Here is a 16,232-nt window from a genome sequence, read left to right as displayed (position 1 = left end):
TTCTTGTCCTTTCCCACCTCACCCATTTCACTTAGCACACTAACTCTCCAGATCCATCCATGTAGTCCCAGGTGAGGGTGTTTTTTCCCAGGGTATTGTTTAATGCAGGCTTTATATCAACGCCTTATTGTGGGGCAACGCAGAAGAATACAAGGCAAGACATTGAAATTCTCCTCCATCTCTTTCCTCCCCATCTCGGTTTTACTTCATATTGTTTATATGTCTTTCTTTTTCACTATGTTGTGAATTTCTAAAATAACAAGTCTTGTTATCAACTCACCTCCTCTGCACCTTGAACAGCATGTCAGTCATGGAGAAAGTAGTCAAAGAGAAGTTTAAATGGATGAGCACTGGTATAGAAGAACCCACTCGTGGATGAACAGGTGAACAGGTGCATGGAGGAAATAAATGAGGGAGGGGAGGGACGGAAAGAAGGAAGGAGGAAGGAGGGGAGGAAGGAGGAGGGAAGGAAGGAAGGAGGGGAGGGAGAGAGGGAGGGAGGGAAGGAGGAAGAAGGGAGGAGACAGAGGGGGCCTGACTTTTCTATTTATCTAACAATGTCCACTAATATTGAGGAGTGGAAATACAGATTATGGCTGAGATACAGACATCAAAGAATTCATCTGAGCCATGAAGTAAGCAGAGACCTTTGGGGGAATAAAAACAAAAGATATTTCACTTAATAGTTGAAGGGCTTTGGGGTCGGATAGACTTTGGTTCAAAGTCCTTGATCTGCCACTTAATAGCTGAGTGACCTTGAAATAACCTTTCAAAGCTTCAGTTCTACCTGGACCTTTGATGATGGATCAAGCCCCGTGTCTCTGGGTCCTGTCTCAGGAAGAGGGGCAGCAGAGGTGGGAGTGGCTGGCTCACAGCTCTCTATGCTGAGTCGTGTTGTGGCTCACGTCCCTGCTAGGGGGTCAGCCCAGTGTAAGAAGGGCTTCCTAGGCAACTTCTGTGTTTCAGAAGTCACACAGGCCCTTAGTGTCTCCCATCAAGGGCTGGAATGTCTCAGGAAAAACACTGGGATTTAAAACTGGAATTGGACCAAATTGTGTTTTTTTGGTCTTTTTTTTTTTTTTTTTTTTGAGCCCGTGACATTAGAAGTTGGTAGTGAAACTTTGGTCATTTCCAGGACGGAAGAAAGACAATTTTAAAAAGAACCTAGAATGGTAGGTAAGTGCACACAAATTCCCCACTGAATCTCATTTATTAATGACAGATTAATAAGTTTATATAATTTGTTCCTTTCTTTCTTACTAGAGCAGAGGAGGGTTTTGAATCTCTCCATCAGCATTTGAATGTTTCACTAAATAGAGACCTATTTCAGTTTTGTGATATTCACTTAAAAATAGAATAAGTGTAGTCATCTGTTTAAATAAGTCACACTTAATTCTACATAGTAGCTCTGAGGGTTCTACTTCCTTGACTCAGGGCAGAGTCGTCGTCGGCAGCCGTCCGTCTCGAGAGACGATGGTGTAGCTTCTTAAGAGTCTGCACCGCCGAGAATGGCTGTGCAGTCCGACTCGGGAGTGACACGGTATCTGTCTCCTCCCGTGTTGAATCGACATCTTGCGATGACGCTGGAGTGTCCTCTCCAGTGAAGCTGAAGCTACAGAGCCTGGGCAGGGTGATATGGAGGGTCTGCTGTTGCCCATGCAGCAGACCCCCCCTCTCTTCGCAGCTGAAGGGTCCAAGGGAAAGACGGAGTCAATACAGCTTGGCCTCAGGTGCGCCGCAGGAGTTGCCGGTGTTGACTACAACGTCAAACCGCCTTAGGGACTCCGGCTCCGGATTTTCTGTCGGGGTTTACTCCCTTAGCCTTTCCCCTGAAGAGGTATGCCGCAAGGCAGCGGAGGTTTTTTGGAGTCAGAGTTTTCCTTCTCTGTCAGGGCAGAGTATACTAATACTAATACTAATACTAATATTAATACTAATAATAGAAAGGAAGTATAGACGGAAAGCTTTGTCCACATTCCTATCTCCAATGCTTACATACCGAAAGCAACCATTTTATTGGCTCCCTAAATATTATGAGTTATTCCCATTTCTTCCTCTACCACCCATGGCTCTCTCCTGAAAACCCACCTTTCAGCTGGTTCCTTCACCCTCCACAGGCTCTCGGCTGCTGTCCTTTCAGGCAGGGACACCCCAGAGCAGCTGCCCATTGCCACACAATTAGGGGTCGGGTCAGGTCAACAGCGGGCGGGTGGAGGGGGCGTGAGGTCAGCATGCATTATGACCCTCCATGGACAAGAGTCACCATGGTGGGGAGGCGGGGCCGAGTCAGACTTGAGTGGTGTCAGCCCCCCGAGAGAAGGGTGAGACGTGGGGGCTGCGCAGACGCCCTGTAAAGGGTTTTGCCAAAACAACTCAGCGAAGACAAGAAGCAGGCAAGACGAGCATCTCCCGTCTCCCCCCGCCGTCTGTGTGTTGTCTTTCTCTGGTGTTCGGTCCCCTCTTCTGAGCTCCTTACTTGGACCTTCAAGAGGACGGCTTTTCTCCACCTCTGACCTGACTCCCGTTGTGTCCCTGGAGAGATGCCCTGTGTCCAACTCAGCTTTGCCCTGAACAGACCACCATTCATGCCGCCATGTTTCCCCCAAAGACCAAGTCCACTCCCACAGAGGCTCTACAGCCGAAGGAGAACTGGAAGTTGGCCCACATGAACCAAAAGGAAGTGAGGACTCGGGCAGAGTAGAGGAGGGAGGGGTCTCTCCCTGTGGGGGGCAGGGTTGGGGTCCCCGAGGAGCAGAGGCTCTGTGGGGACTGGGTGAACGCAGCACCTGTTAGCGGGGCGATGTGGGGCAGGGAAGGGCGCGCAGGTCTGGAGGGAGCGAGAGCCAAGGCCGCATGCGAGGGAAGCGCAAGGCACCATCGGGGAGCTCAGGTGACCTGAAGCAGAGGAAGGCCCCACCGTGGTGGCCCTGAAGGTGAGTAGGGGAGTTTCACGGGGTCCCCATGGGGTTTGGCAGTGGGCCTGTGTGATCGGTCTCTGCACAATAAGCACTATGACCAAAGGGTGAGATTCTCGGCCTTAGAGCCAAGCGATTTAGTTTGATTTACATTTGCTGTCTTAGTGAAGGGCACATCTCTGACTCCTCATCTACGACGACAGTTTCTTCACTTCCAAGTGACTGTTATTTGCAGCACTTCATTGCCAGCACGCCACAGATGCCTATCGGTCTTCTCCCTCCAGTGCAAACAAACGGCATGCATCTGCCTTTATTCTTCGCACAGGAAGGGAGAAATCCAGGCAAAGCAAAACCTAGAAGGGGAAAAAATGACAAAAGATGGTCAGGAATCAAAGTACGATTTCCGAAAGCAGTCTGTGTCTGGGTGGCCTTGAGTGAGCGCCAAAGGCCGCAGTCACTCCCTGGTGGTGATAAAGGCTGAGTCTGTAGTGTTAGGATCCAGGTTCCAGACAGAGACTTGAACCGCTGTGTTTGAGAGGATCCTCCCGTTTCTAGAACCAGCGTGTCCACCGCTCTGAGCCGTGGCTGAGGGTCTAGACCGAGCCTGAGCCGTTTCAGGTCCTTCCACAGAGAGGAAGTCTCCGGAAGGCCTTGCGAGGTCAGGCTCACACACACGCCGCCGTTTCAGGATCAGCAATGGGCAGGAGGTGTCTACTTTTATCTCTGCTTTTCAGGTCATTTCCTTAGTAAGTATTAGAGCTGAGAGGCAGCTTAAAAAGAAGTAGCAATCGTTGAAGGAGAGCCTCATACCTAAGTAACTGATGGTTGAAAATAAGGATGGTTTCTAAGACCCCTTTGGAGGCAGCGTCGTAACCCCTGAGAAGCGCCTCGGGCCGCACACCTCCGTGACCCTCCCTTCCTGGCTCCTCCGGTCTCCCCGCCTTGCCCCTCACCTCCCTGCACCTCCTCCCCGACACTGCCCTGGGTTGGAATCCCGCCATGAACAAACTGGTCAAAGGACAGCTTTCCAGCACAGTTCCTGACACCCAATCGGCGACCTCCCGGCTCAGCCGCACACTTCCCTCTGCCTCCTCCGTCCTCCTCCTTCCTCCTCCTAGTCAATTTCCGGAACACGGAGAGGAAAGGCAGCCTCGGCATCCCGCCTTCTGACCCGCTGTGGCCGGGCTGCTCCCGGCCCTGAACCAAGAGCAGCCCTGCTAGGGGTGTGTCCCCGGGGGCCCTCAAGCGGGGAAGACCAAGGTATGAAGCTGTCCCCACACAGAGGCTGCCCAGGTCCAGGAAGGGCCTCGTTATTCCCTGTGATTCTCTGGGTGACGAGGAACTCCACCCTTTAGTATAAGACTTATAAAGTGAGATTCCGAGCGTCTGTCCTTGGACGAAATCAAATCTCTTGCTTTTAGGAAACAAGAAGTGTGACCCGGCAGAGGCTTCCTCTGTTAGCAGCCTCTGCTGGCAGCGAGCCGCGAGCAGGTGACGCCTACGAGCCAGCGGGCACTTCCCGGAGGCTCAGAAAAGGCTGTGACGTGCACTCTTCCGCGGGGGCGATGGGCAGGGTGCTTGGATCTCGAGCAGTTCAGACACTCTGTTTGGTCTAAAAGTGTGTGTAGAAGAGAGAAGACAGAGAAGGGAGGGAGAGGGGACAGACAACGAGAAGATGAGAGAGAGCGGGGGCTGGGGGAGAGGGAGGGAGGGGGAGAGGGAGAGGGAGGTCCTGTCCTTCCTCCCTGCCCAACCCCCTCTCACCCGGCAGCACCGGCAGGACCACAAAGAAGAACGCGAGCAGAAGATGCTGGAACCTCATGCTGGCGGCGGGGGAGCTGAGCAGCGGACTGGGAGGAAGCCGAGCTTGCCCCTTATATGAGGTCCCAGGTTCCGGCGGAATTCAGCACGGGCTGCGACTTCGGTGGCTTTAGAGCAATTAAGTTGTTCATTTCACCTGTGTGTCATGCGAAAGGCCCTCAGCGCACAGAGCAGGCCGAGTGCTCTTCATGCAAATTGGACGGGGAACCACGAGAGAGCCCGTCCTGCCTTCGGGACCACATGTGTTTTCCTGTCCTGCTCAGTTCAGGTGGGGCACGGACCGGACCGGGGCGGGGCTGTCTCCGTGTGGGGACAGGCTTCCTGGAGCTCAGTTAAAGTGTGGCAAGGACCGGACCGGGGCAGGGCTGTCTCCATGTGGGGACAGACTTCCTGTCCTGCTCAGTTCAGGTGGGGCACGGACCGGGCCGGGGCGGGGCTGTCTCCGTGTGGGGACAGGCTTCCTGGAGCTCACCTGCTTGCCCCGCGGAATGTTGAGTCTGCCACTACTGCTTTTCTGTACAGTCTCAGGTCACACTAGGAACCAGGTCTTTCATGGTAGTTGTCAGGGCAGGAGACAGGTGGGCCTGAGCCTCTGCAGGTCACCATGGGTGGTGATATTCCTGTAGAGACCTGAAATTCCCCACCATCCCATGTGGCAGGTGATGAGACAGATACGTATTCTGTTTCTCTTCTTCAGAGAAAAACAAGAGGAGGAAATGGTGACTCAGCCTGTCCCCTCGGAGTCTCCGTACGGCAAAGCAAGGGAGCCCCCGAAGCCCAGGGTCACTCAGACGCTCAGGTGATACCCAGCTGTGCCTGACATCAGTGCTCGAGAGCCGGTGACTTGGCCTCTCCTCGGGCATGTCAGAGCTGGGCTCTCCTTGTCATTTGGATCTGGTGGGGACTCCCCGAGGGGACGGCAGGTGCTCCACACCCTCCCTGTCATCAGGGGGACCCTGTTCTGAAGGCGCCCATGATCTCAGGCTCTGCAAGGTGTCCCGCTGTCACCGAGGACCTCCCTATTGCTCTGAGACCCAGCCGCGCGAACAGTGGCCCCAGGTCTGGACCGCCCAGGGGGTGGCTTTTCCAGAGACCAAGGAAGGCACATCAATCGCAACTCCTTCCCCTTTAATCCAATGACATTTGAGAGAGATAAACATTTATTTATACATATGCTGATCTTCTATAGAGAGCATATTTATGCATTTATGTTAGATTGAGATGTAGAGTTTGGTCATGGTCCACTCATTAAAATGCCATGTTTTAAAGACCCAAGGTGACCTCTGGGCAGAGATGCCCTTACAAGGAAGCTGTGGGTGCCAGGAGGGTCCCGATGGTGGCAGTGGCCTTCGTGGGGGAGTTTCTGATGGGCTGCGGTGAGGGGCGCAGCTGGGCCCTGAAGGACGTCTGGAAGGAGTCCCTGTCATCGGTGCGGTGCGCCATGTCTTTGCGGCCACTTTGCTTCCCCGTGTGGTGAGCAGGTTAGCACGGGGGCCCCTTCCTGCCGTCCGGACCCTAGCACTGTCCCTTCCAGGCCCAGGTAGCCACCGATGTGAAAGGGAGCCTCCCTGTGCGCTGCCTGATTAGTTACATTTCAAAACTATTTCTCTGGTCTCGTGAAAGGCTGATGCCAACATGACGCACTGCACCCCATGGCCCACGTGCGTCTCCGAAGAGTGAGGACAGTCCCCGCGTAAGTCACAGCACCAGTTACGCACATCAGACAACAGTCACTTTTGAAAAGTGAGAGTGAACATCATCTAGGACCTACAGAATATTCCCGTTTCCCCCAGGGGGCCCAGGAATCGGCTTTATCGCTGGGGATCCCATTCCGAGTGCATTTTCGACCTGGACCCCCATTGAACGCGGTTGTGTGGCGTCTCCACTGTTTTGAGGAAGCTTCCCTCAGGAGACAGCACATGCCCCTCGGGCCTTAGGGAAGTTGAAGGGAGTCAGAGGTTTTCGTGCTTTTCCCGTGTTTGGCATCCATTCTGACTCCGACTGCTGACAGTTCCTATTATCAAAGGAATCCTCACAAATTGCTCCTTAGAAGTCCACCGTGGAAGAAGGGAAAGTTCTCCCACAACCACTTTCTAAGGCCAGAGAGCTAGAAACAGCATTTCAAATGATTTTTTATGGAGGCATCACTGACATAGCACATGGCCTTAGTTTTTGGTAAGATGACTTTCACAGAAAGTCTCACTGACATCCCTTCCCGCACGCAGGTAAAACTTCCTTCCCTGTGACAAGGACTTGTGAGGTCTGCTCTCTCAGCGTGTTTCAGACACACACACAGGTGGTCAGCCGCGGTCACCAGGCTGCACCTCTGGCCCTGTCACTCTCACAACTGGAAGTGTGTGCCCCCCCGGCCCCCCCACCGCCCCCTCTGCCCACCACCAACCTGTCCTCTGCGTCTGAGTCCGTTTCTTCAGGTGCCACACGCGAGTGAGATTATCGTATTTGTCTTTCTCTGCCCGACTTGTTTCCCTTAGAGCAGCGCTGCCGAGGTTCCTTCATGCTGTCGCAGGGGGGGCCAGTTTCCTTCCTTCTTCACGGCTGAGTCGTATTCCACCGCGTGTCTGCACCATGGCTCTTTACCCTTTCACCCGTCCAGGGAGGAAGACCTCGGCCGTTCCCACGTCTTGGCTGATGCAAAGAATGCTGCGAGGGACACAGGACGCAGGTGCTTTTCTGGTCAGCGTTCTCAGTTCCTTCAGAGAAGAGCACTTTCGTGTACTTTTTGCCCCACTTAGATACCCCCCCTCCCCGCATACACGTCACGTGATCTTCATTCATTTCTCTGTCAGTGGACACGTGCATTGGTTTTATATCTCAGCTACTGCGAACAATACTTTAGGGAAGAGGGGAGTACAGACATGTTTTTGAGACCCTGATTTCATTGCCTGTAGGTGCACAGTCAGAAGTGGGGTTGCCGGGTCAGGCGGTAGCTGTATTTGTAGGTGTTCGAGGACCCGCCGTGCCAGGGCTCGCTTTATTCCTGGCCTGTGCCCAGTCTCCCTTTGCCCAGAGACCGTACCGCGCCACGTCACCTTCCCGCCAAAGGTGCAAAAGCGCTCCCTTTCCCCGCACACTTGCCGTCATCCTTTCTAGCTTCTATTTTTCTTGGTAGCTAACCTCACAGGTACGAGGTGCGACTGTGGTTTTATTTGCGTGGCCTTGGTGATTCGTATGTTGCCCCCTTAGCATGTCCCTGTCGGCCATGCACAGCAACGGAACCTTTCAACAACACGGAAAGGCCGTTGATGGAATGGGAGAGACATTTGCAAACCGCATGTCTGACGAGGGGTTCATATCCGAAATGCAGGAGGAACTCATAGAACTCAAGAGCAGAAAATAAACACAACCTGATGGCCTTGCAGAGGACCTGGAGACACCTTTTGCCAAAGAAGACGTGCAAATGGCCACTGGAATTGTGGCAGGGGTTGCACTGAATTTGTCGTTGCTTCTGGTAGTACCCCTCACTTTTTTTAAGAAAGCAGGAGCATGGCCCGCCCTTGCAAGAGGTCGGGAATGAGGGTGCAGCTTACTGCCACCTGGTGGCAAGTCTTTGCCGTGTCCCCTAAGACGCAGCGCGGAATCATTTCCTGCTTCTCTGAGCTCCCGCTAAACCCGGGCTTCTGTCATTTCTTCTTTTCTCCGTCATGACCCAGGGAGAGCTCTTCCAATGCTATCGGTCCGCGCAAAGCATCGGCGTTTGCTTCTGATTCTGTCCTGTGCGTACATTTTCTTTCCCCCATTGCCATGGCGGGTTTATCTCCTTTAGTTCTAGCTGGTGATGGGAGACGCGCCGCCGGCTGATTTGGGAGCTTTCCCCATTTCTGCCATAAACGCATTTATTAGGCACGTCCTGAATTAGTATTAACTTGTATTCCTGGTCAACTAACCACTTTATCATCAGGAAAAATACCCCTGTTTCTTTCTGGTAATACTCTTTGTACTAAAATGGACTTGATTCACAGTCAGTGAGCCACTGTAATCTATTTTCTTTCTTTAGAGTAATATTTCCAAAGCCTATCTGTTTCTACACTTTCATTTTTATTTATTTTTTATGTTTGATATCTTAAGTGGTTTTTGAAAAAATAAATAATGTGCACCTGAGTCTCATCTTTTTACTGAATTTCACTTCAGCCGGTGGGGCCACATTCCCATCTGGCTTCACTTCTGCTGAAGGGAATTTTTCTTCTTCCTCTTCCTCCTCCTCCTCCTCCTCCTCCCCCTCCTCTTTTTCTTCTTCTCCTTTTTTTTTTTTTTTAAATAGTGCCAGCTTTTGCTGATGAGGAATTTTCTTAGAGTTCTTTTTGTTGTTTAAAACGTTTTTTCTTCTTTAAAGAATATACTTGATTTTTTTAGAGCAGTTTTAGGTTCACAACAGAATTGAGGGGAAGGGTCAGGGATTCCTCACTTACCTTCGGCCCCCACATTCACAGCCCCTCGCCCACAATCAGCAACCCCCGCAGCTGGTACGCGTGTTAAAACCGATGACCTACACTGGCATAGCGTCGTCACTCAGAGTCCATTTTACTGTTATTTTTGAAACATATTTTCCTGGGATGGAATTCTGGGTTGACGTTTGTTTTCTCTTCATCCTGTCACTACTGCCCCATTCCGTTCCGGCTCTCATAGATTCCGGTGAAACGTCGCTGTGGTTTCTCTCTCTGTCCCTCTGAATGTCATGTGTCTTTCTCCCAGGCTGCTTTTTAAGGCGTTCTCCGGATCTGCTGGTTCATTTGCTTGTGATGTGCTTTGTGTGGGTTTCTTCATGTTTATTCTGCTTGATTTCTGTGAGCACGAAACTCTTTGGTTTACAGCCCCCTCAGGTTTGGAAAATGACAGGCCGTTCTTCCCTCAACGGTGTCTCCCCTCACGCATCCTCTTTCCGACTCCAAACGCAGGCATCACCGGCGGCCGGCTCCTCCCGCAGGCCACTGTGGCCGTGGTTTTGGCCTCTCCTCTCTTTGCTTCCCTCCTTCATCTGTTTTGCTAATACAGGCCCAGGCTCACTTAGCTTTTCTTCTGTGACGCCGTGTGCCGTTAATCCAATTCAGGACATTCTTTACTCAGATATTATTTTTCGTCAGTGGAAGGTTCCATTTGGTTCTGCATGGCTTTCACGCGTCCCCTCATCCTTGGAGGCATCTATCAGATTTGTAACAGTTCTTGTGAGACCCTTGTTGCTACTTCTGTCATCTTTGTTGCTGGAGGGTCTGTCAGTCCGTTTGTACTAATGGGGCTTTTCTCTTGATCACAGAGCGTGTTCTCCGGCTTCCTTGCATTCCTTGGTTGGCACTCAGCATATTATAAAGCTTCTATGCTTGAGTGATGGGCTTCGTTGTTCCTTTAAAGAATGTTAGGTTTATTCTGGTTCATGTTTGAGTTGTTTGCAGATCTCTCAGGAATGGTTTTTAAAAATATTTGTCAGCATCGTTTCTGAACAGTTTAATCTAGAGGTCAGCGGCCCTATGACTGACGCAATCCCTTTCTGAGGACGTCCCTGTGGTCTCTCCACTCTGCTGGTGAACAAGCATCTTTGCCAGCCTGGCGTGGGCTCCTGGAATTAATTGTTCACCTGACCCCTGGTGGGTGTCTCCTTCTGGCTTGTGAACTTTTACCCTAAGATGCTCAGATCAGTGCCCAGGCCAGGATTCACGGGGCCCTCTCTATGCCCTCAGGGGCTCCCCCACCCCCTCAGATCGCGTCTGGTTTTCTGCCCTGGAAATTGGGTTGTCTCTTGCTGTCAGAGACCTCAGCTGCTTCAACTCAGAGGATTGCTGGGCTGGTTCTGTTCACCCGGAACCTCACAGGCTGGAGACATGCTGGGTCTCTCCTCAGTCGCGGGCCTGCTCTGCTGGTCACGCCTCTGTCTGGTTCTCTGGCTGCGTTCTGTGGTGGGGCAGTTCCCATAGCAGTTCCTCCTTTTTTAAGGTGTTATTTTTTATACATATTTAAGAGAGAGGGGAACAGAGGGAGAAAGAGAGGGAGAGAAACATCCCTGTGTGGTTGCCTCTAGCAGGCCCCCAACTGGGGACCTGGCTTGCAACCCGGGCGTGTGTCCTGACCAAGAATCGAACTGGTGATTTGTGTCTTGTGGGATGATGCCCAACCCACTGCGCCACACTGATCAGGGCTTTTATTTAAACATATATTTTGTGTATGTATGTATGTATGTATGTATGTATTTCTTGAGAGAGGGGAAGGGAGGGACAGAGAGGAGGGGAAGTTCATCCTTTTTGACGCCAGGCGCTTGACTAGACAGGCAGAAATGATTAAGACGCGGCCCTTGCCCCTCGCAGTGTGTCAGCTGTTCCGAGTGGGAAGAGGCAACGGTATCCGCTGCAGAGCCCAAGCAGGACTGCCGGACGGAGCGCTCAGGTCAGGACCCTCTGCCGCGTCTGAGCAGAGACCGTATTTGCGGGGCAAACGAGCCGTGCTCTCAAGGAGGCGGCAGAACTTGAGATGGCTCCCGAGGGAGGGGTTCGCGTTTAGAGGACAAGCTGGGAGAGGGGTTGCACATCAGGTGTGAGGTCACCCAGGGCAGAGGCGCGGGTACGAGGGGGACAGGAGGATCGTTTGCAGAAGAGGAGGTGCCCCCGTTTCTCTGGGGTGTATAGTGTGGCGAAGGCCTCGGGACGGCCCCTGAGGGATGCACTGAAGTCTTAGAGATAGAGCTGGGCGGGGGGGCTGCTGTGTGGGACAGAGGGACGGGGCAGGGCAAAGACGCGGGTGACGCAAAGCAAAGGGAGCGCTTCAGGACAAACGAGGGGCCTGACTTCCCTGGGGCACAAAACCGGCAAAGAGGAGAAACCCTCGGAACCTCGGTTCAGGCCCCCTGTGGTTGCCCTGGCGATCACCCTTTACCTGTACGGCAGGTGAGCCAGGAACACTTTCTAGGTAGCCGATTTGGCGCAACTACCAAAACCGGGATTTTAAAAACAGTCCAACTTGTGGGGTTTTTTTGAAAAAATATTTAATCGAACTTGGCTTTGATAAACCCCAAGCAGGCATGTTTGCCCTTGGCTGTCTCCTCAGGTCCCGGGACCTTTCATTTCTTCCTGCGGCAGCATTTCCGGCCGCGGATAGAGCAGGTGCCAATCTGCTCCTCCTTCGGGAGGCAGCTGAGCGCGGCGCAGCGGCCCTTCCTCACTGCGCAGAAGTACTTCTGCACCCGGCTGATGAGTCCTGCGTCGCCTGCAGAGAGAAAGTACGTGGGAAGGCTCTAGGAGGGCTTTGGGTACAAACGCAAGCCTTCCGGAATTCCTCAAGCAGCCGATTGGTTGTCTTTCTTTCACTATGTATTTTATTTCATTTTTCCTTGTTCTTTGAAATCAGAAGTAAAGTAGAAGGTAGCGCCAGACACCCAATCAACAAAGTATCTGAGGGCTACAGCTCAGCTGGGAGCCCCCGGGGCGCTGGCAAGTGGGAGCGGGGGGTGCCCGCAGGAAGGGACTCGTGGGAGGGCTGGGCCGGCAGCGGTCCTCGGGGTGTCTCCAGTGGCCCACAGGGGTGGCCTCCAGCCACTAAGCTAGTGAAATGGAAGTCTGTGCTTCAGATGAAGTCACCCTGTTCTGTCGGTATTAACATTTCGGTATCACGTCCTTCATGCCTCATTACCAGGTACGTGTTTTCACAAAAAGGTGTCTTTTGTGAGCTGCCGAATCTGTTCAGAGGGGAGGGAGGTGGCAGGGCGGGGACGGAGGTAAGGGATTAGGGATCACAAGGCGGAGTTATGGAACAGTCTCGGGGACGCACGGAAAGCCCAGGGAATAAGGCCAGGGTGGTAACTGTGGATGGTGCCCGCTGGGTTCTGGAAACACCGAGGGCATCCCTTTGTAAAGTATGTCATTGTCTTGTACACCGAAAACCGAAACAAAATAAAGTGCAAGAAAAAGAGAACAGAGTGAAAAGGTGGATCAAAACAGGTTGGGAAACCTGCTTCCAGGGTCTTGGTCCTTGTCAGAAAGAAAATGGGTGTCTCTTTCCTATACAACAGAACTCCTCGTCTTCGGCTTCCTGAGGCACGGGGAGGGGCTGGCTTGCGTGACCTGCTCTCCTTTCTCCCGCCCCCTCCCTTCCCGGCCGGCCTTACCTGGGACAGGCATCAGGCACAAGAGCAGCAATGCAAAGACCAGGCAATAGATCCTCATGGCGGACGGCTTCCCAGCGCACGCAGACTGGCCGGGCAGGTGAGCCTGTGGACTTTATAAAGGTTCCCGGGCCGCAGCCATGGGCAGAGTGAGCCAGGGCTGCAATTCCTGTAATATCACAGCGATGACGACGTGATGTAGTTCCTGCTGCTTCATGCCAATGTCACACCACACAGGCCACGCCCCCTGCAAACCTACAGGGCGAAGCGGAAGCAGCTATGAGCACACGGCTGTCCCGGTGCGCTCCGGGTTGCCGGACTGGTCCAGGTTTGACTCTGATCTGGCTGTAGGCGTAAATGGGAAGGACCCGCCTCCTCTGGAGAGCAGTCCTGGCGCATGTCTCTGGGTGCTGATGGATCCCCACCACGGTACTTCCATGCCGTCTACCTTCTTCCCAAAGTCCCGGGAGTGTCTGCGGCCACCTGGGAACCTCATCAGCCCAACCCCAGACAGACTCAGACGCAGGTGTAAACTCAGGCTGGGTCACACCCCGAGGCTGCACAGTCCACCTGCAGTGGAAGTAAAACAGGACCGACTTTAGTGATGAAGAAAGGGAGGAGTGACGGGCTGCATTCCTGAGTCCCTGAGCCGATGCCCCTCGGCCGTCACGGGGTGCTGCACCTGGGGTGAAACCCCACGGACACGGCACCATTGTCTGAAAACCGCCAAACTCACGAGTCAGGAAGGTGTCTCATCTTCCTTCCCCAGAGAGCGAGGATGCTGGGATGAAGTATCTGAGGGCCCGACATCTCCCTGCGCAGATGGGGGGCTTAAGGAGACGCACATAAGCCCTCTGGTTACTTGTGGCTCGGGACCATTCAGGGAGGTCCGGGAAGCAGGTGCTGTCCTCTGGATCCAGAGTCCATGTTTAGTGGGTCAGCTGCTTTTTTTATTTCATTAACTATTAGAACTACACGTAAGGAATCCGATCAATGGGTTATTGGGTCGGTAGACTCACTGGGAGCTGACGGTGCCCTGGCACTGCCTTGTGTGAACGGAACTACAGGGAGTTGACCACGCCCCAGGGAGCATCGGTCCCAGGAGCGCGTGCTCAGGGTCCCGGTGCACCTTTCGGATTCTGTAAGCAACCTCTGAATGCCTGCTAGAGACAGAGACAAGCACCCTGTGTTTGGGTAGGCGGGGGGACCGAAGGGGCAAGATACAGAGAGGGCCCAGGTCTGGTTCTTCCTCTCAAGGAGCTCCCGCGGAGGGAAAGGCGATGGGCCTGCAGCCACGTCGACCGCGCAGGGAGAGCTTGGGTGCACACCACACCGAGGGCCCCAGCACAGGGCTGTGGAAACGTGGAGGGAAGGTAATTCACGCTGAAGGGTGAGTTCAGGCTGCAGACTTAAGAATTCGGAACTGTAGACACTTTCCTCCAAGTCCAGGAAGGAAGTGAGTGCAGGGTGGGCTGAGCACTGGTTGGGGGCGAGTCTCCCTCTGCCTTCCACACAGGACGGAAGTGGGGGTGCTGCGGACCTTAGAACCAGCCGCCAGCCCAGGACGCGGGGCTGCAGGCAGCAGGGCCTCGGGCCGCTGCTGAGGACTCACTCTTCCACGGGGAACAGCCCTCCTCGCTCTCACCTGCTCCTTCCAAGGCTGGGAGGCATTTCTAAGGCAGCGCCCCTATTTCACAAGCGGGTCTTTGGGAATCAAAGTCCCTTTTCCCCGTCAGCTGTCTTGGTGCTGGGGTGGAAGAGCTCACCGTGGTACTGCCCCTGGGGCATGTCTGCATTTTAAAAATATGATACACGTTCTGCAGGTTTGTGGGAGAACTTCAAACAGCAGAAGAATGAGGAGCATTCCTCGCTTGGCCTCTCCCCGGGGAACTGCACTTTGCCTTCGTTTCGTCTACGGTATTTTTTTTTTTTTCTTAATGTCAAAAATACTTCGGGCCTCTCAAGCAAGAGCAGTTTCATGTTGCTGACTGAGCGAATTGTGTCAGGAGAGTCTGGTGACACCAGGGAGAGCGGGTCCCACCCCGAGGCCCCTGCGAGTCACGGGGCGTTGCCAGCGCGGGGCCGGCAAACTCCTGGGACGGACGGGGCCCCGGTGGGTGTTCTCCCAGCTCTGAGTCAGCATTTTTTCTACGTTGATTATGTGGAGAGGAGAGACTTAACCTTTTTGTTTGTGTCTGACTTTCCTCTCGTTTTTTTTGAAGGCTGTGGTTACAACATGGAGCAGAGGTTTGGCTGGTCCCAGTTCTTGGTCCAGGGTTAGCATTACGTAGGCGCAGAACCCTCCCTCGGGTTGCGAGAGACGCTCCCTGCTCCCCGCCGCGGGTCTCTGGGTCTCCTGGAATAGATCACCGAAGGCTTCGAGCATCGGGTCCTCAGCGGCAGAGCTCAGGAAGTACCGTACGCCTCACTCAGCCCACAGGGAGCGCGTGTGGTTAACGGTGTGAGGCTGACCTGTGACCCGCCCCCCATTTATCTATGTCGTGTGCGCTTGTATTCTCTCTCCTGCGAGTGCTGGCACCTCCATATTTAAAGGACCGCGACTTAACATCTATTTTGTGCCTTGTTCTGAGCGTTTCACAAGATGCCCGGCTTAGGCGACACCTGCCAGGACCGTGGCCCGGAGTGAGCGCCCAGGTTATCCGCACGTGCTGAGCTCCCAACACCTTCCGGCTGCACCTGCGCGCCCGCCTCCGAGCTTGTCTCCCTGACAACGGCCTGTGAAAACCGGGGAGGGGTCCCGAAACATCTAGATGTTTTCAAACACAGCACCTGTGTCAGAAGGTAACGGACAATACCTGGATTTCACTCTCCTGGAGGTTATACGGGGCCGCCTGCTCGTGTGCGTACTGTCGGGAGCGTCCCGGCTCACTGAACAAGAGGCCCTGCGTGGTTAGCACGGGGGGTGCTGCTTTCCGAAGGGGGCAGGCTCGCCTCTGTCCGGGGGGTCCCCGTGGCCTCTTTGGAACTGGGGTTCTTCAACATGATGGCCTTCCCTCCCGTCACAGGCTGCCTTGCTCAGCTCCCCGAAGTCCCTGTGCGAAGTCCCACGTCACTGACTCCTGGTATTCACCTCTTTCCCGGGGCGTCACGGTGGCTGCAGAGGCCGCCTGCCGACCCCACTGCAGCCCCGCAGCCGTCTCTGTGACAACGGACAGCCGCCCAGGCATGTGCGCAGGCGGTTTGTCTTAGCTTCAGTCTGTCTTGAGTTGTCTGTCTTTCCCGTCACCGTCCTCCAGCATCTTCCTCTTTTCCCGATCGTTCCCATCCCGATGGCTTGAGTGCAGTCCTTCTGTCTGTCCTGCTCGGCTTATGTCCGCCTCTGGGTTTCATGCCTGTCCTTATCCGTCTCTTACCGTGTTCCGTTTATACCGCTG

General features: G+C 53.8%; 1 protein-coding gene and 1 long non-coding RNA gene across 2 annotated transcripts; one reads left to right on the top strand and one right to left on the bottom strand.

Moving 5' to 3' along the window:
- Positions 1-11,698: 11,698 nt before the first annotated feature.
- LOC149996635 (beta-defensin 103A-like) lies at positions 11,699-13,097 on the bottom strand. The gene is made up of 2 exons (XM_090258646.1): positions 12,841-13,097; positions 11,699-11,942 (listed from the first exon to the last, which is right to left on the bottom strand). Exons 1-2 carry the CDS (start codon positions 12,896-12,898, stop codon positions 11,797-11,799), a joined length of 204 nt encoding a protein of 67 aa, XP_090114772.1. The 5' UTR covers positions 12,899-13,097; the 3' UTR covers positions 11,699-11,796.
- Positions 13,098-13,941: 844 nt separating this feature from the next.
- LOC149996634 (uncharacterized) lies at positions 13,942-15,409 on the top strand. The gene is made up of 2 exons (XR_016507486.1): positions 13,942-14,210; positions 14,661-15,409. It is a non-coding gene; the product is annotated as an uncharacterized LOC149996634 (long non-coding RNA).
- The last annotated feature ends 823 nt before the right edge of the window (positions 15,410-16,232 follow it).

The sequence above is a fragment of the Furipterus horrens genome, unplaced genomic scaffold (assembly GCF_987537825.1).
Source record: "Furipterus horrens unplaced genomic scaffold, mFurHor1.1.pri manual_scaffold_12, whole genome shotgun sequence".
Lineage (NCBI taxonomy): Eukaryota > Metazoa > Chordata > Mammalia > Chiroptera > Furipteridae > Furipterus > Furipterus horrens.
This window is presented reverse-complemented; position numbering and strand designations above follow the sequence as displayed.

Coding starts and splice junctions, on each gene's coding strand:
- LOC149996635 (XM_090258646.1), bottom strand. CDS start 12,898: ATGAGGATCTATTGCCTGGTCTTTGCATTGCTGCTCTTGTGCCTGATG. Junction 11,943..12,840: donor GTGCCTGATGCCTGTCCCAG/GTAAGGCCGGCC, acceptor TTCTCTCTGCAG/GCGACGCAGGACTCATCAGC.